This window comes from Pogonomyrmex barbatus, unplaced genomic scaffold, assembly GCF_055798465.1.
Source record: "Pogonomyrmex barbatus isolate J1 unplaced genomic scaffold, ASM5579846v1 scaffold16, whole genome shotgun sequence".
NCBI lineage: Eukaryota > Metazoa > Arthropoda > Insecta > Hymenoptera > Formicidae > Pogonomyrmex > Pogonomyrmex barbatus.
The window spans coordinates 6,031,937-6,051,529 of record NW_028297112.1 but is presented as its reverse complement, the minus strand read 5'-3'; the positions used below and the strand labels follow the sequence as shown (position 1 = coordinate 6,051,529).

The 19,593-nt window shown below is 38.2% G+C and overlaps 2 protein-coding genes across 10 annotated transcripts in view; one reads left to right on the top strand and one right to left on the bottom strand.

Annotated features, from left to right (window-relative positions):
- Positions 1 to 9,573, bottom strand: part of LOC105429402 (uncharacterized) — a 92,320-nt gene extending 82,747 nt beyond the window's left edge. For 3 of the 5 annotated variants that reach the window (XR_016138651.1, XM_089074084.1, XM_089074087.1), the window contains exon 1: positions 9,451 to 9,573. Coding sequence is in view for 4 of the 5 variants with exons in the window: in XM_089074084.1 (XP_088930210.1) it covers positions 9,451 to 9,492 (42 nt within the window). In the remaining variant the exon portion in view is untranslated. The remainder of the gene's footprint in view (positions 1 to 9,450) is intronic. The other 2 variants (XM_089074085.1, XM_089074086.1) reach the window with 1 other exon arrangement.
- The window catches only part of LOC105429404 (RAS oncogene family member Rab26), a 176,215-nt gene that overhangs the window by 115,580 nt on the left and 41,042 nt on the right, over positions 1 to 19,593 (top strand). For all 5 annotated transcript variants that reach the window (XM_089074082.1, XM_011642361.3, XM_011642358.3 and 2 more), the window contains exon 4: positions 9,453 to 9,563. In XM_089074082.1, the coding sequence (XP_088930208.1) occupies positions 9,453 to 9,563 (111 nt within the window). The remainder of the gene's footprint in view (positions 1 to 9,452; positions 9,564 to 19,593) is intronic.

The following is a 19,593-nucleotide window of genomic DNA, read 5'->3' as shown; positions in this document are numbered from 1 at the left end:
CGTAGCATTTTAAATTTCAACTTGTCAGGTGTGATAGTCTAGTCGGACAAAATCATTTTTCTTAACCGTATATATAATACATTCCTCACATAATCATTCTTACTCTTCTTTGAAAATCACTTTTGAATGTGTCAAAAAATCTAACTTTTTCGTTTAATTTTTATATACGAAAAATATGAACGTTATTACTTTAGCGGGAAATAAAATCATATATATGCAAGCGTAATAACTACACGGTAACAAGAAAATATATTATCGATGTATGAGATAACAAAGAGAGAGAAGACCAAAGTAAGGACAAAGTATATTTTTAATCATTATAATAGCAAAATCTTGATTATTCTGATATTCTGATATAAAAAATAGTCCAAGATGTCTATAATTAATATATTTTAACGATAGTACTTTCAGATCGGATAATTTAGAACCGTGATAATTTTTATCGATAATGGATAATTACATTGCGATATGATTTATTATTGTTCGCGTGACGAATATTTAATACGAATACACGTTGTCGTTACAAACTAAAATTCGGATCGGAGCTGAATTCCTGATCGGTACCTTCAACCCAGATCAGTCGGGAGCGATAACACTTGGCGCGATAGGCGCTAAATATAGGACGCAATCGGGGCCCCCATTGCACTTTTCCGCGCGTGACATTTAATTTTACGTCCGAGCCGTATGCGCGACTCAGCGCGCAATAAAGTAGAACTCAGAAGCCATCGAACATTTTTTTTGGTCGCCCCGCTGCAATTAAGAAGAGGGTTCTCTCTCGTCACTACTCAACGTGGGACGGAAGAACGAAGGGAAGGGGCCAGAGAGGGGGCTGAATAAGCTACTACACAGGGGGACCAAGTAAAACCGGTAGGGGGTCTACCATCTCTCGAGCCGGTTCTTGCCTTGCACTTTCTTCGGCCGTCTGAGCACCTCGTCAGTACTCACTTCGTACCGCCTATAAAGGATAATTGAAGACCCCAGCGCAGCAACCAGCTTGATTTTTACAGATTTTCTCTCCGGAAAGGGGAAGATAAATATCGAATTAAGGAGAGAGAAGTCCGTGTAGTCTTTCCCCCTTTTTCCCACCTACGTTCATTTCATTCTTGTTGTTTTGCGTTCAATGGCCTCGATTATGCTCGGTCTTCGATCTTATCGCAAGTTGTAATAAATTTGATAGACATTCAGTGATAATCTCGCATATATTCCATATTTTTTTTTGTACTATTCGAAAATGCGAACAATGAGACTGCTGGTCTTCAGAAGAGTCGGTGAGTCGGTGATTGATTTTCAGAAACCCTCGCGGACGCTGGGTCGCGGAGAGGGGTGTAGGAATTTTTTTCTCTTCTTTCGCGGTCATAGCACGCACACTCGATCGATTGAAACTCGGCTAGACAACGCACCGCACACTGACCTCAACGGCGGTCGTGCATCTGGCGGGCTCGTGCAGTCGCATACCAATTGAGTTAGCGGCCGTGTGGTAATGCAGAAAGACGGCGGGAGGACGAAACGGCGAGACCAACGGCATGTACACGTAGACGTCGAGACATTCCGCGGGGTGAGCTATCTCGCCCGTGCTTTACTCTTTCCAGCTTTATCCTCGATCCGCGCACGTATCGATGGCGCGAGTGAATTACAAAACCGTCAGCTTTTCAAGCCGTATTGCATAATAATTTTTTTTTTTCCGAAAATAGAATCGTAAAAGTTTCAAATTTTATTTAAATTTATCCAGAATACGAAATTAATTTTGTCTTCATTTATTGCAACGATGTATTTAATCAATTTTTGCAGCAAAACTGACGTAAAAAAATTTTAGTTCGCAAAAAATTTTATGGTATTTACAATATTTTTTTTTAAATAATGCTGTTAATACACATCGTTGAAACACACGACATAACGATGATAAAAAAGGGAGATAAAACTGCTATGTTGGCAAGCGGCCGCATCCATTATGGGAAATTGCGACATCCTTCGCGGTTTTGCGACGATAAAGATGCGGGATCTTTCCACGTACCGAACCGCGTTCGTTTCCGCGTTCATCCCGCGTTCATCTCGTGTCAGTCATGATGATCGTGTGCCGTCTCCGGAAACGATGCGACGGATTTCTCGATAAGAGGACTCACGCTCATAGATATGCAACCGCGATTATGGTAATTCAGAGACGATAACCTCAGCGATAAGATGTTAAACTTCCTGCGGATATCATTTGATTCATGCCGAGATCGTTAGAATGTTCATCGGAAAATTTTCCTAGATATTGATCGATGATATCAACGAAGCGTATGTTTCTTGTTGAAGAATAATAGATGACTTCTCGGCTAAAAATCACAAGACACGAGAAACGTAAGCGATAAACGCGCGAATCTACCAATTACAGTCACGTTTGTTCTTATAAGAATAGGAGATCGAATCGAATGAGAAATGCTTAATAACGTTTCGTTTAAGATCTGTTTATATTTTTTGTACTTTAGTTTTTAACTCTAACTCTTGTATGTTGTCCAATAAATTTTAGAAAAGCTCAAATGACAGAAGAATGACTGACAATTTTAATTGAGTATTGTTGATAAGTAGTTTTAACATTTCTCTAAAAATTATATAAAAGATAAAAATTTTAATCACAGATATCAAGAAAATGTTCTAAATAAATGTCCTGTAAAGTTTTCAAAATTTCTTTTTACACTTGATAATTTAGATAAGATTCCTTAAGTTGAGTAAACTCTTTAAAACAGTACAGTAACAATATATTTTTACAATAGATATTTCCTGTAGCTTCAACGAATAAAGAAATGATAAATTTCCATTTTTTTCTCCATCTTACCGACTCGTGAAAAATAAATATCTCTTTCATTCGCAACCTCGTCTAGTTCAAAGAGAGAATAAATTGACTTTTTAATAGCGCGCGAATGTTTAATGTAATTCTAAACTTTGTAAATAATCTCTCTCTCTCTCTCTCTCTCTCTCTCTCTCTCTCTCTCTTATAGCATTTCTTAATGGCATTGAGTTTGTCTCACTTGCAAAAGACGTGCGCGACGATACTCTCGATCGGAGTTGAGTTCATTTTGTGCTTGGTTGATTCAATCCCGTTTAGTAATAATCTAACCACCCGCAGCTGTTGCATCGTGGAGCAACGAGTCTCCATTAAACAAGCGGTCGCCGCTCGACGACCGCGACGGTGCAGCTCGAGCTATTTTTATCGCACTCCGCGTTGTCTACTCGTGAGATTTCATGACGACGAAAGAGGAAGAGGAAAGAAACTTGCGCCGCCAGCATCTGGTACTGTTACGCGTGAGGTGCTATAAGTGTAATATTTGAAGAAGTGAAATAAAACGGGAAATTGTCTTCTTACTTTATTACGGCGACTTACTTGGAAAGATTTACATTGCAAACAGTAGGGGAAAGAAGAGTAAAAATACGATTTTAAATTCACGAAATTGACAAGTTTTTTAATTCTGTAATGACGTAAAAATAATGATCCATCTTTTTTAGATTTTTTTTATTAAAGTCTTACTTATAGTACATAAAAGAATTTTTAAAGAATATTAGATTTTCTGGAAATTTTTATTTTTGAAGATGCATATTTTCTCATCACGCACATTAAGAATGATTTCACTATCTTACCCTTATTATATGATTAATATAAAATAACTCTATCGTACGATTTTGTTCTCTAGGATAAAAAATAAGACCGAGAAGAAGGAGATTTGCTGATGGTTTCAAGAAATAGAAAAAAATCGTAGAAAGTGCTAGACCCAATCTTAGAAAAAAGATTTAGAAATCTTTTTCATCAAATCCAAAAAAATCGCGATAATACGCTAACACATACAATCTAAAGGGACGGTATTTTGATGAGAATCGGCATGACGGCAAGTTTCATTTCTTTCAAATTTAGCGAATTTTTTAATGCTTTCTCGAAGGTGTCGCGACAAATTAATATTCTTTGACTTGTGCCATTTACGAAAAACAAATGATAAATACTGTAAGTACTGTAAAACTTAAAACGGCTTACGTTGCGTGTATACGTGCGTACGTGCAGCGATGCGTACCCCGTTGCCTTTCGTCGCATCGTCGCCGAGCGTCATCGAGCGCACACGCACGTGCACTCGCAAATGGTTCGATTCATTGCGGCGTACTCTGAAACTGATCATGTAGCTCGTATTCGTAATCACAAAATACCATTGAGGTTTTAATAGCGTAACCGAGCACCAGCGCGAGCTTGTATCGGATAACCGCGCGCGGAACCACTTTGACAACGAACGCCACGTGATCGATCAAATTTTCATGTACGTATCAACATGCTTGCTTCTTTCTTCTTCTGACGTTAATTTATTTGGACATTTAGAACTCCTAGAACTCCTAGAATTTTGCAAATTGTGCAAATTTTATGATTTTTGAAAAAGAAAAATGTTTTTGGAAAAATCATCTGTGAAAAAAATGTCAATCACATATATAATAAATGTCTAGAAAACTGAATACAACCAACGCCAACGTGGGTCGTTTTGCACCTAGAGGATAGGAAAATGATCAGACATGATTTTATTAATAATAATAAGTTAATATCTGAAGCTTCTACTAAGATTTGTCGCAATCGATTGATCCATTTATTTTTAATTTGAAAATCATGAAAATCATCATCATGCGACTTTCGAAAAATTATAAGAAAAATGCGTATCATATACCTCGAGCGGTTCATATTCGTGCTTATCCATTGTATCGCTGCACGAATCGTTATTTCTTCTGTTTCCGCACATTTCTCTTCTTTTGCTCAATGATTAACATACGAATGTATACGACCTTGTCGCACCATTCATCGCGGCCATCGTGGCACACGAAAAGCTTCATTGTCGACGCTGTGTCTATACAATCTGCGGATATGAAAATGTGGACAATTCGAATTTTTTAAAGATTTCAGAATCGAATATGAAAAAAAGACGGCAACAAAAACTATACGTGCCATTATTTAGTTTGAAAAAAAAAAACATTTTGCTGAACAAAAGTTATTTCTAATGGTATTTTCGTTATTTACTTAATTAATATTAATACAATAATCATTTTAAATAAATACTAGTATTTTTCTTACAATTTTTTAAACATTTTTTATACGTATTTTCTCTTTGCTTCTTGCTTGAATTTCTTCGTAAATATTTTATTTTTCGTGTATAATATCGAATAGTCTTCTGAATCTATTTGACTGTTTACTATTTTATTTTCTTTCATGGTAGGTTTTGTGCAATCAGAATACAAAACATAAAATCATCCTCCAACTGGAATTCCCGCATTCCGTGTTACCTCCCTTTGTTTCATCGCGCGCATCTTGCGTTCTCTAAATTTCCATCGTAAGCATTTCACGGCGGGGTTTCCGGTCGTCGAGCAAACAGTGCCTGTGCAATCTTGCCGATAAACTTTTTTCTTTCGATAAATCCCTCTATTTATCGGTAAAGAACATTTTTTGTCCCACACGGCTTGCGCAAACGGCACGTGAATTTTCCCGTAAAATATGAAACGTTGAAATATAAAAATATGTGGGACGATCACCTTTTTTTCCTCTTTTTGCAAATTTATTTGCTCATTTAGCGTTCACGTTCTTCAAAAGAGTAGTGCTTATCGAGCACCGGCTGCGTGTATATGACGCCTCTTTCGCACGTCGTGGCACGCACGTTTGTTTTTTCTTTCTCATTTTTTTACAGACACGAGCTTCGAGTGCGTTGCCGTTAAATGCACGTGTAACGCGATATGTCATGCGTTCTCGAAACGCATGCCGTACCGCGATATATGTTGTGTACACGCACATACGCATATACGCGTATACGCACGCGTCACGCTCGCGTGCGAACGTATCATATAAATCGTAATGCGACCTATATGTGTGATACCATGATGTATTACGACATAGGCTTGTTAGGAAACTCCTTTTCGAAAATTTTTGCAAAAAAACCGACATTGCGTTTTCAAAAGAATAATGATTCTTTGTTTTAAAGTTCTATGAAATTATACACTTATCATTATCTTTTATACCTTTTCATATAGCGACTTTATAAAAAATCTTGGGAGTTACGATTATGTATGTAATTAAATTTTTTTCAATAGCGATGTTTTCGAGACAGTGTTTTTTTTTTTTTTTTATCGAATGAATAACGCGATACCACGAAGAGTGCGCGAGTGCGTTTATGACAAAATGTCCGGTTAAGGGACGTCCTTCTCTCGAACACCGCGCAGGAAGGACTCGTTCGACAGGATCCGAGTACTATCGGCGATCGCGACGGTCTGCGAATCCCGCAACATCTCGTTCGTAAATCTTTACGGCTTGTCTTCACGGTACGTCGGTTTTACGATCGCACTTTTATGACGGCTCCGTAACCGATCACGTATCCAGCTTTACACTTCCGTCGCGGTTATGAGTTGTTTCGAGATATACTCGATTAAGAAGGGTTTGCAGATATTATTAATAATAGACAGCCGCGTGCTCTCGCCGGAAAGCCCTACAGGTTTCAAGCGGATTAGCTGACGATTATGCCAATTATAACTTACTTTAATTATATACCATGTATAATCCGTGTTTCGTATGAAATCGCGAGTTAAGGGTTAATCCAATTTTTATTGCGATATAAATGATTATATTACAAGTGAGATGGAAAATCTTTGATTGAATTAATTTCGACTTTGCATTCTAATGATGCGATGTAGAGAAATTTTTATTATAATGGGCACGAGAAAGATATAATTATGTATTTGCGTATTCCGAAAAGCATAGTCATAAATCGCTGATGATTGATGAGATGCGAAGAAACAATGATCTCAATTGATTGCATGAAATCGTTAATCGACGGTGTTCCGTAGTAGCTGTGAGAAACGTATCGTTGCAAGAAGTGACCGACTTTATGACCGTCGATAAATTCTCCGTCACCGATAAAGATAGATGAAGTCGATTTGATCTCATATCCTTGTACCTAGAAGAGTTAAAATTTACATAGCTTCAATTAGTAATAAAATGTTTCAAAATTATCGAATTTGTAATAATATTGTAAGAGTCTGATATCCTATTCGTCAGCCTTTGCGCAATGTTACAGGTTTACATTTTATTTCAAAAATTTGTTTGATGAGACAGAAATAATCATCCGACTATTTAACTCGCGGTGTATAACAGCTTTTGGAAAGCGTTTTCACGCAATATAATGATCGCACAATGAAATCCTCTTCGGCACGCAGCGAGCTTTCAATGTTCGTTCACCCCCCCATAGTTATCAACAATTAATTGGAAACGCGCGCGGTAATGGCACAATCGTCCATAAAGAAACAACGGGATTCCGCCGAGAAGAGAATGGGGAGAACATAGATCATACAATGAGAACGAGCGTATGTGTGTGTGTGTGTGTGAGAGAGAGAGAGAAAGAGAGACGGGGCAGGAAGGGCAGTGAATTAAGTTTCCCCGCCCCTGAAGCCGACACATTCGTCGATACTCGTCACGACCACCCCCTGGGGGGGTCCCGCGAATCTTTCAATGGAATTTCTGTCGCGAAGGGGATGCCACGCCGCCTCGAGGCGCCTGAGGATTATAAATCCAGGCATCTAAAAGTGACACGGAGGATTTAGGATCCCAAATCCTCCGTGTCACTTTTAGATGCCTGGATTTATCTTCTCAGCGTCTATTGATGTATTCTGTTTCACGCATTTTGCTGACTTTTCGTTCGTTATTTTTCATTCGTACGTGGCCACGCGCTTCGCACCTTTCCACCAACCGCGTCCTTCGAAAAAAGTTTTTGATTTCCGATAAGACGAGAGATGAAAAAAGTTTTTTCTACGGCAACGGGAAATTGAACATCAAGATTATGTCATTTTATTTTTCGTTTTTGTAAAATAATCGCGATTTTATGAGTAATTAATTTAATCTCTTTTCTCTTTTACACACGCGAATCTTCTGCAATTTTATAACATTAGAATATTTTAACGTATTTTATATTATCATATGTCTATATATTTCCATTTAGTTGTTCCGAGAGAATTTATGCAACGCAATAATAATGGTTCTCTGAACTTGGGGCACTGCAAGTTGTATATAAATCCGAGAGAATCATGCGAATATTAGCTTCAAAATTATATTTCCCGGCATGTCCATGAAAAAAGTGCATTTATATTTCAATATGCGAGCAGTTTTTCTCCGTTTCGCTATCTGTTTCGCTCGCTCTTTCGCCGGTAATAAAATGGTGAATGAGGCGCAAAGATGTTAAGAACATTTGTGTTATTCAACCACTTATTGTTCACTCGCTGACGTTTTATGAGGCAAAGTCGACGATGTTGCGCCTCCATCATCAAGACAATATAAGCGCATATGCCAGACTGTCGGTATACCACGGCTGTACCTACCTTATTGCAACCTTATTCTTTGTCCTGCTGTTAGCGATGGCGTTGATATTCCGGCGCGCGCGGCGTGGAACCTCGAAGCGCACGCATCAATCTTCTGCCAGAACTACTATTGTTCAATAACGATAGTGGCTCTGTGCGGAACAAGTGAGAGATCATTTCTACAAGTTTCTTTCTCCCTTATATATATTATCTGTCACAAACTTGTTATATTTATCGCTTTGCAACGCACATACGCATACGTTTTTCAACATTTTAGCCGAGATAGCGATGGAAATCGCGAGTAATAAATAAAATAAAAAAATGATAAGGATTTCACATCGTACAAAGTGAGATAAAGTAGATGAAATTTATTAAATTTCATCATAAAAAATTCGATGCTTATCGAAGCGCGAAAATTCTGCTGAACACTTCTAATTTAATGTTCACATCGAGCCCGATATCAAGTCGCGTTCTTGTTCAAACAGATCGCTGCTTGTTTTGCTATCGAGAATAATGTTGATAGTCCATTATATCGATCCGTTTAAAACAAGCGTCTCTCGATTTCAAGCTAAAGCGAATTGATATTGGGTAGAAGATGGACATTGGATGCGTTACTATGCTCGATCGCTTATCGTTGTAGTCGACTTCAACATTGCTACTGATTGCGCAAACTATCGTGTATGTTATTACGATTGATGTATTCGATACACCGTCACCACGTTGCTTCTCTTTCTCTGTTAGTTGGACTTCTATCCACTGGACAAAACAATTTCAACAAATGGGACTATGATTGCAAACGAAAAGACACGTCGGCTTGACTAGACTAGAGCTAGAAAAGCTCTGATAGCTCTTTGTAATTTCATTCGCGAGCGCTTTTAATTTTTTCGTAGTTCTGTTTGTTCCTGCATATGCCAAAACTTGAAATGGAGATATTCACAATAATCGCGAAAAATAGGAAGCTGTGGTGTGTGTGTGTGTGTGTGTGTGAAAGGCCATTTTAATTGGGAAATAAATTCTTTTGAGAAAATATTTGCGAAAAATGAGAAGCGTGCGTGCGAAAGAATACTTTCGTTAAAATTGTAACAATCCAGAGTTCATTCACGTGTGTGTACTTACAGACAATCCTCCTCGGTGATAGTGGAGTCGGCAAGACTTCATTATTGGTCCAATTCGATACTGGAAGATTCCAACCGGGAAACTTCGCGGCCACCGTGGGTATCGGTTTCACAGTAAGTAATACTGCAACGAGATATTTAATTAAAGCTGACTAAAGCTTTCCAGCCCGATGAAACCATGGAATGCAATGAAGACCACCGGTATTATTTTGCCAAATTAAATTCAGTGAGAATTTTCTATCTGCATTTAATTTTCTCATTCCACTTCTTTATTCATTCTTGCAGATCTATTAGTATCATTTTTATCGACTCGTGATTTTTTTGAGGATTAATATTAATTAATATTTAATATTCATATCGAACATAAAATTACAATTATTAAAAATAATAATCCATTTTATGTAAATATGTCTTTTTGTAAAATCGATGCACGAGCTGGAAAGTGTTAGTGCGAATTTCTGTAGTTACATATTCTTTGTTTGATAGACTAATAGTTACTAACACATGTCGAACAGAATTACAATGTCATCATGCAATGACGTATCAACATTGACAATGTGAGCAACGCGTTTTATGCACGAGCCCAACGGCCATGAGATTCATTTGCATGTATTCTATGAAAGCTTTGTCTCTGTATGTTATGTATTAACTCATAAGAGAATTTTCAATCGCGCATGTCGATTTAATATCCAATAAAAAAGGAAACAAGAAAATCCTAACGCGGCAATTGATTTAGAGTTTAAAAGCTCCTAAATTTGATTATTACCTATATCTTATATAAAACCGAAATTTTTCTTACGTTTTTTTACGTAAGACTAACTGCATTTGCGATAAATTCTAATTAGTATAAGAGACGACATCTTTTATGACATTGTTATCCGGATCGGACTATAAATTTCGCCTAACAGTGAGATATCATCCAACCATATTTAAATAAAGATCTCTAAGGATGAATTATTGTTATTTCGTATTCGCATATGTTTGACTTCGAGGTCGTAACTTTAAGTAAACTTAGGGTGAGCCGGCAGAGAGCAGAAGTAAACGTACACCACTTGTGAGTCCCTGCAAGTTTATATAGCTGCTGGTTGCCATTTTTATGCCCCAAATACCGACGATACGTCATTCGCTATACTCGCTATATGAGCGACTTAGTAATTTTCGCGTAGGTGAGACATTGCCGATGTCACGTTCTATACGTACTGCAAATACAGTAGGTTCTATACGCATAATACGTTTAAAAAATGCATCATTTACCATAGCGGCGTCAAATCAATATTTATGATATCTCTTTCGGTCTTTTCGTCTAGAAGAAATTCGATTTATAGTTTTATCGTCAATTTGAAAGAGAGAAAAAGAACAAGAGAAACATTTCGAAGCCTCGGAGCTATGATGGTACGAGGAACCATTTGCATTTGATATTTTCGCAGCCCGGCCGACGATTATCGGGGGGCACCAGCCTTGAAAAAGAGTCGTTCGAGCGAGCAGGGGCCCACCCTTTTGTTCACCACTCGTTTCCCCGATCGCCCCCTCGATACGAGTTTTCACGAGTCGCCGAAAAGATGAACAGAGATGAAGAGACAAAAGGGAGAGATGGCAGGTTGGTGGGATTTACAGAGGCGTTTGTATTGAGGTTTTCAGGTGGCTGGCTACTCGCCTTTGATGAAAACGCCGGTAGAGAAAGTCTTTGTGATAAACCATGCAATTACGGGGGAGGAACGGTAACGGCCGACTTGTGAATCATCCGAGACCGAGGAATAGCTTCAGCACGACCTTGGCATTTATCAAGCGCACAAGCACGCATCTGTTGGTCAGCGGTCGATCATAATTTTTCATCGTTGACTCGATTAGCCAAAGAATTCGAGCAGCCTACGCTGTACGAATCCTACGCTGTCTTGTTTGCAGAAAGACATTTTGTGCACCAAAAGTTGTTTAAAAAAAAAAAAAGTAAAGGGATCTCTCGAGTGCGAAGAGAAAAAGAATTACGAAACAGTTTATAAATTTGCGCAGCCAATTTGTGGTTTCTCTCTACGTTACTTCAGAAGTTTTAACTGCGATGGAGTGCAGCATATATAGATCATGGATGTCAACTTACTGATTATAGAGCATCGAGTCGCTGCACTTTCCAGTTACGAGAACACGTTTCATACCATCTCTCTCGCGCCAGCGATCGGCCATCACTTTGCTAACAGTTTTCAGAAAGTCGTCGTCGAGAAAGTTGAAATAGCTCTATCAAAACGATCGTCCCGCTGCGGATTTCTCCGGTAACGCGAGAGAGCGTCTATCTTAGACGCTCTCCCGCACATGAAAGTTTCATTTCATTATAAGCGGAGGTACGTCGTGTCGCAGACGTATACGCGCGACCTAGAGAAATTACTCGCACGATTTTCCTTCTCGAGGAAACGGTAATTAATATTTGATTGAAAAAGCTCGTATAACCGGAATTGACCATACGTTGCATTTTGTGCTGATAGAATACAGCTTCGAGTTAACCCTGTGATATTAATTATGATTATACCGGAGATCTCGAAAGGAGAATCCTCTTCTCTTTTACGTAGATTTTATACATTTTTTTCTTACAAGTAGCTTTATCTAGTTACATTTCAATTCTGTTCGAGTTTGTAAATAAACATTAGCACGGGAATGTTATGTTCATCATTAAGGTGTTACTTTAATTTAAAACATTACATACTTATACGCAATAGGTTTTTAGCTTTATGTATTTCATTTCATTATGACGTACGCACGCAGGAGAAAGAGAGAGAGAGGGGGGGGGAGGGGGAAGAAGAGGGAGAGGAGAGAGAGAGAGAGAGAGAGAGAGAGAGAGAGAGAGAGAGAGAGAGAGAGAGAGAGAGAGAGAGAGAGAGAGAGAGATGTAATCAGGATGAAAATTCTCTTTCTATAGATCCATCTCGTTTCGAGTAAGAGCCGATGGTCAGAGTTAATTAATTACTGCAAATTCCAGCCCAAGTTAAAGACCGTTACAGTTAATCAGCGTACCTACCCAACGAGAAAGAGTCTGTACAGACTAATTAAACGCTTACGCGTACTGAATGTCTATCTTGTTAATTAATCCCGGCTCGCTCAATTAAAGTGTATCTTGCAAAGTCTCAACATTACTTTTAATATGTACGGGCGTTCTTACTTACGCGCGAATACGAGGTCGTTAATTAATTCTGCTTCGATGCGAGAGAACACTGAGCGCTTAATAAAAATATCAATCGATATACATTATCTATCAACGCGTATACGTGAAAATAATTAGTACCGCGCTCGATTTCGAAATTACACTAATCGGCTCTGCGCGATTCTCATTACGTAATTATTATCTACGTTTGACGGTTATCCGCGATTAATGTAATCTCATTAAATCCATACCTACAGTGGTTTCTACCTATTATATAATTCGTGTATTATTCAAAGCTTGAAAAAAAAGAACAATATATAATCCCTTTTTCAAATTCTATTAAACTTTATAGTAACTTTATAGTAACATCGTTACTACATTTTCATCTCTAATCTTTGATTTCTAAGAGTACATATGAAATTTATGATAAATATAAAAGAGGAATTGAATGGAAAAGTCGCAGCTCTTTAGCTTTATGATGAGAGAAAGCTTACTGGCGCATAAAGCAGCAACGTGAGGATCTGAAGAGCGATCTTTGACAAGACGCGAAAAAGGAGAAGACAAAGCGTACGTCTGCTCAGCATTGAGACACTTAGGAAAAAAGAGAATCGAGAGATTGCGGGAAAGGATATGAGTAAAGGAAACTGAGGGAAGTCGTATACGCGATCTTGGGTTTGGACAAAAGGGGTGACTTCTTTTCAGATGCGAAAAATTCAATGAGATGCCCCGAAGATATCTCAAATGAAATTGTGAAAAGGCTCGAAATGTTCCATTGTTATGTAACTTTAAATATATCGCGTAAAAATGTAGTGAATTAAATCCCTCTCTCTCTCTTTCTCTCTCTTTCACTCATTGCGTGCAACTAGAATATCAAGGATTAAAGGGGCGAAGGGAATGTGAGCAATAAATCACTCGAGCCGACAGTGCCAAGTTAGGCTGCGCCACGTGACGAAGCATATTCGGTCCTTCTGCTCCTTTTCCCTGCTTCAAGTTCTTCTCTTCGCTCGTGAAGAAAAGTCTTGAGGCAAAATCGTTCCGATTTCCAGGATATTTATCAAATTGCCTGTATACATTTAGGGATATCAATTTCGCCACACATATTCGTTAAAGTTTTCTCATTTTTCATCGAACGTTTAAAGAGAAAATGGTGTTGCAAATTATAATTTGTCATTACTAGTTGTTCATAATTGTTCATTGTTTTTATATACTATACATAGGCATTAATGCTTATTTAAACATCTGTCTTTATCTAAAACTGTGTTCAATAAACGTTTATTTATGACCTATGTTACATGAGGGACCCTCATGCGAATACTATGTAATCGAGAGACACGATCGTGACTCGTCGCCAAGTGTGAGCGCCAGCGCTTTACGAGCGCGCAACCGACCGTGTATCTTTACGCGAGCCAACGAGTTGCTGACCATCAAAATTATTGGCTCTCAGTAACGGCTGAACTGATCAATTTCTGAATAGGCGCAATCGATAGCTTAAGTTCGAATTATATAACAAAAGTGTTTTTAATTTTCCTCTCCGTGTCGTATGAGTGGAGATATTACGATCCAAAGTCCGAAAGACCTAGAAATTTACGTTTAAGAAACGTCGTCATTGTCATTATTGTCGTCGCCCTCGTATGGGCTATGGTTGCAATTTTCGCCACTACGCGGCGGTGCCGATGAAGTCCTCAGCGCCAAATATGAATGTTATATAATTTCATCATCTCTCTGCATATCATCTCTCTTCACAACCTCTCCGGATATTTCCGCATCCGTTTCGCAACCTTTCCGCATACTTTCGCAGTCATTCCGCAACCCTCCCGTAATTTTTCCGCTTATCTCCGCAATCTTTCCGCATATCTCTGCAACCATTCCGCAATTCTTTCGCAATCTTTTTGCAATCTTTTCGCATAAATATATTTATAAAATATTTAACACAACAAAATAAATGATATCACAACAAACTTACTTTTTATAAAAAAGTAAAAAAGTCGCCAACTGTACACACAGTGTGTATGTGTATGTAAAGGATTATTATGATACCATTTTTTGATATCAAATCTTTTATACAAATGATACTTATTATTAGAATTGAGTATTACATTATATATTATTTGAACATTATACATAAGATTACGTAATTTTGTAATATAAACAGAAAAATTCTGAATTAAACTGAAAAATTTTGAACTAAAACAGAAAAATTCTTGGAAAGATATGTGTCAAATTTTATTCTTCTTTTTTTAAAAAGATTGAACTTTCAGATAATGTAACTATAACTTGGCGCCACTTTTTTTATATCAAATATTTTATACAAATGATACATGTTATTAGAAGTGAGTAGTATATATTATATATATTATCATTGAACATCAGTAAGATGACATAATTTTGTTCATTATCAAATCTTTTAAAAACATATAATTTGTGTCAGTAATTGAAAAACTTGTTTTTCATTAAAAAGTAACACTTTTATATCCTTCATAATAATCCTCACATACACACTACGCATACACTTGGCGACTTTTTTTATAAAAAGTAAATTTTCTAAAAGTAACCATAATGCGTGTGATATTATCTTTTTTTTATTTTCTTTATTTTTGTACTTTTCTAAGCTAATGAAGTTCATATTGAGCCGAAAATACTTGCCCAGAGATTGAGGAAATTTCCGATCTGCTTTATGATATCGAGATGATATGATTATAGAGCAAGTGAAGTCGGTCGTAAAGAAGATTTTAATTACATAGTTTCGCTGATTTATTTGAAGCGAACACTTGCGTACTTTTTCATTACAATCGCGCACATTGGCATTTACGATGGATAAAACAACGCAACGCGAGAAAAGCAAAAGAAAAAACCAGAAACGCATGCTGAGACGCGCTCCTATCCGGTTTAATTAAATTACGACGATTAACCATACTTGTGCTATTTCTTCAATAAAATTATTCCGAATTTTCAGTTTGATTATGAAGAGCCGCACCATGCGGATATCGAAATACGCTGTGAAATTCCACTCGTGGAATTTTCTCTCCAATAGGAAAAACTATAATTCGTTGAGAGAAACGTAAGATGTACTTGTTATGTTAGTAATATTTCGCATGATCGAAATAATTAAATTCCACATTTAATCGCAACCATGCAAAAAAGTGAGCAGTCGTGTATCTCTCGTATTCGAATTTCATGAAGAAATTGCGTTCGTGTCTTATCTCATTATTCAGATTCGATTTGACTAAATATTATTTCTCGCAGTTGTTATCCGTAGTTAAACATAATCTTTAGCGTCAATTTCAGGTTTATTGCTGATTTTCGCTGTTAGCGTTTCTGATTGGCAGTATTTACCTTTTGTTTAACTCATTTCCTAGACCCTAGAGGTTATGTGTCTATTTCAGTTTGCTTTCTCGTATGAGATAGTCACAAAGCGCGATTTTTCGGTTGTATCACCTCGCCACGGTGGCTTCTCGGAGTGTCTCGTCGTGAGGGAAGCGATGCGGAGTGTCGGATCCAAACGCGAAGTCGAGGACCGCCAACTCCGGTGCCGGTGTTGCTCGAATCGGATTTCGGACTTTTTGTTCTTGCATGTACCGGTGGTACGAAAGAGGCTTGGACGTTATTCTGGTCACGAACTCGGAGCCCTCTTCTCGATTTATTTTTGTCGAAATATAATCGCACGTCGAAAAATTTTTTGGCCGCTACTCGATCGCCAAACGAATGATTGTCCAAGAAAGAAGGAGGAAAGTGAAAAACGAACAAGCAAGTGGAAGATGAAATTCGAATTTCAGCGATCCAGCAAGTCTTGGGCAAAAATTTTCACACGAAAGAGTTCACGTCTTCACCCTTAGATTTAGCAGCGAATCTTTTGAACGACTCGACACTTTTAAATGATATCGCATAATTTGCCAAATTGATGAGTCTTGTTTTAACATGAGGAATGCAAGCAAATTTCGCAATTTTTTGAAATAAGGTAATTGTACTCACGTTGTTATCCCTCGAAGGTTAATGTCGACCGAGAGAGCATCGTGCGCATATTTCTCACGTTTCTTATCGGCGCGATATAATCGCCGATCATTTAGCTTCCCATAAATCGCCAGCGCGAATAGCGAATTTGCACGAGCGAAATGCGAAGGTGCGAGCGGGTAAGCGTGATGTTCGCCAACGACGATATCGAATTACTCTTTCAGGCGGCGCGAGCGCGATAAATTGCGTCGGGGATTAATACCACATCTGCCTGTTGCTCTGCCCCGTGTAATCTAATCGAGGCCGAGTGTAAACTACATCGCTGGAAGATCGGACCGTATGTAGGCCGTGCAAGGGCGAGGGGACCGATGAGCGTCGAGCAACATTTGTCGTTGATTATTGGTTTTCGATATTGTTGCTGCGCGCGTTTCCGAGGGAAAGCGCGTCAACCGCGTTTTCTCTCGAAAATAATCGGTCACGTGCGGCATCCGCACGATTCGGATCGATTAGAGGGATTAAATTAGTGCCGTGTATGTTGTTTGAGGTACGTTCTATTTGACGCGTGATTTTGTCGCGCAATGCACACGAATTTCCTTGTTTACACTATTTACAGATTTTCCCTCTCAATCGGTGAATGTTTGATCGACATTAATATTTTATTTGACTTGTCGAAGCTGATGAGAGCAGATGAGTATACAAGTTGAAATTTTTTATACTTTCGATATTAATTAGGATTTTTATATGTTTTCATACTTTTTTCAATTAAGTCGATATCTTTTGATATTATTTAATACTTGCAATTCTTATTTCGCATCACAGAATTCTATTGAATAAGATAATCGAAAACTTCTCTTTTGAACATCAAAATAGAAAATTGTTTACTGCTTATTTCACATGCAAAGTAGGAGTTTAATTCATAAATGAATCTCTAAATAAAATGGATAAAATGAATCTCTAACTTGATTTTTCAAAACTTATAAATCTTAAAACTACTAAACTAAATACGGTCGAAAGTAGGAGTAAAATTTCGATTTAGTTATAAATGGCTTTGTTTTTCGCGGCAAAACTTTTGTTTTGCGAAAACATGCGATATTCATCGGAACCATCAATCGAGCGATCGCGAAAGCTTTTCTCTTTAACATTTCGATATATAGTCTCTAGGGGCTCGTATTCGTCGCTTGACTCTCGAGTTCTCATTTAAAATCCCGTTACGTGTGTTTATCTTTCATTATCGCGCTTCTTGACAATCGCGAGAAGATAATTGTGCAGACCGAAAACGACCGGTTTCGATGTTACTTCCTCCTACTCCGGCGAATTTTACAGATTCATGCATAAGATCCGTCACATTCATCCTCACATCTGAACCTGCGATGAAAAGGTCAGGCGTGAAACGAACGGCTCACGCCCTTAAGTACTTTGTACTTCTGCCATTTTGAAAACACGCAAAAAAGAGATGACTGAGTAGAAGCGGGAAACCTGTATGCAGTCCCGTGTCGGAAAGACATCCGACATCTGCCGATAGGGGTGGCACAAACCAAGTCGTCTGACCGCTCGCGGTGTGCAAATAGCTGCTTTCTTATTTCTTCTCCCGCGTTCCCCTCTTCCACTTCCTGAAGGGGGCCCCGCTTATTTCTCTGTCCCTGTTATGATAGAGAAACACTTCGTTTATATGGCTGGAGGCGCCCCTATATGTTTTCCGTATTCCGAGTTCCATGTTGTTAGAGCTGCGGGAGGAGAGGGGATCTCGGTGGGACACCCTTTTGGTAGGAATGGATTGGAGTTGCTCGTGATAAATCGATTACAAACGTACGCAATCTTGTTCTAATGCCAAAACAATAAAGTTTGTTAAGTAAAATGCCTTTACTTTTTACGAGACGAGTATGACGTTCTTTTTCGAAGGAAATTATGATTTTCTGGCAGAGGTCGACGTACCATCGTGTTTACAACTAATTTCTTCGGATTATCGCTTTATTATTTTAGTATCGAGTAAGTGCAACATTTGGCATTTAGTTAACCTTTTGCGTTTGTTGAAATCAACAACCTTCAGTGTACCGTGTCGACTACGCCGCATCAACGTATTGTGCGCTTCACCCTCCCGTATTTATGCCTTATTAATTTTTGTAGTTGATGACACTCTTTTTATACGCGTTACGACGTCACTGCCATCGCTAACCGGGGGTTGAACTAATAAACTCCGGCCTCCGGGGTTCCCTTCGCAGTGGGACGCCCGATAGTAGACTTTGCCCACTTCGTCTTTTTCATCTCTCTCTCTCTCTCTCTCTCTCTCTCTCTCTCTCTCTCTCTCTCTCTCTCTCTCTGTGCGTGCGTGCGTGCGCGAGGTTGTGCGTAGATGCATACGCCTACACATACAGAATTAAAGGAAATATCGGGAGCAAAGGAGGAGAAAGGTACAGAAAGGTGCGTATATTAAAAGTCTCGACGTATCCCTCATGGATACATACTAAAATTTTCAAGACAATTGATAAAAATTCAAGTCATATAAATAATTTAAATCGGACCGTACAACAATAAAGTAACGTTAAGAAAAAGGAGACGTAAGACTTTGAAAGAGCTTCAAGAATCTTCAGTTTTGTTAAATAAATTAAGAAAGAAAGGCGAAAAAGAAAAGATGATTTGTACATCTGCAAATTGTGTAAAGACATTGATCAAAGATATTGTAACTGGCACTTAATGATATTAATTATACGCGATATATAATGACGTGCCCGAAGCGAGGTACGATTACTCGTATAATAGATGGGGAGAAAAAGGGCGAGGGATATTCAGCGGGAAACCGTGCCGAGCTAGAAGCTGTCAAATACATAATTTGCAAAACGAGCGAGGTTCAATTGGAATTTGTGATGAAACAAATTTTTGGTGCAGGAAGCCGTGAAAATTTAAGCGTTATCACTGTGAAATGTATTCGTCGCAGTTTTGCACGTTCTCATGACAAAAGTTCATTAAAAGCGTACATTGCCAACTTTTTATTTTATTACAGATTTTATTGCGATAAACTTTGATGTTTTAAATTTTCATCTACTACTCGACAATTTAATCCTCTAATAATTTAAA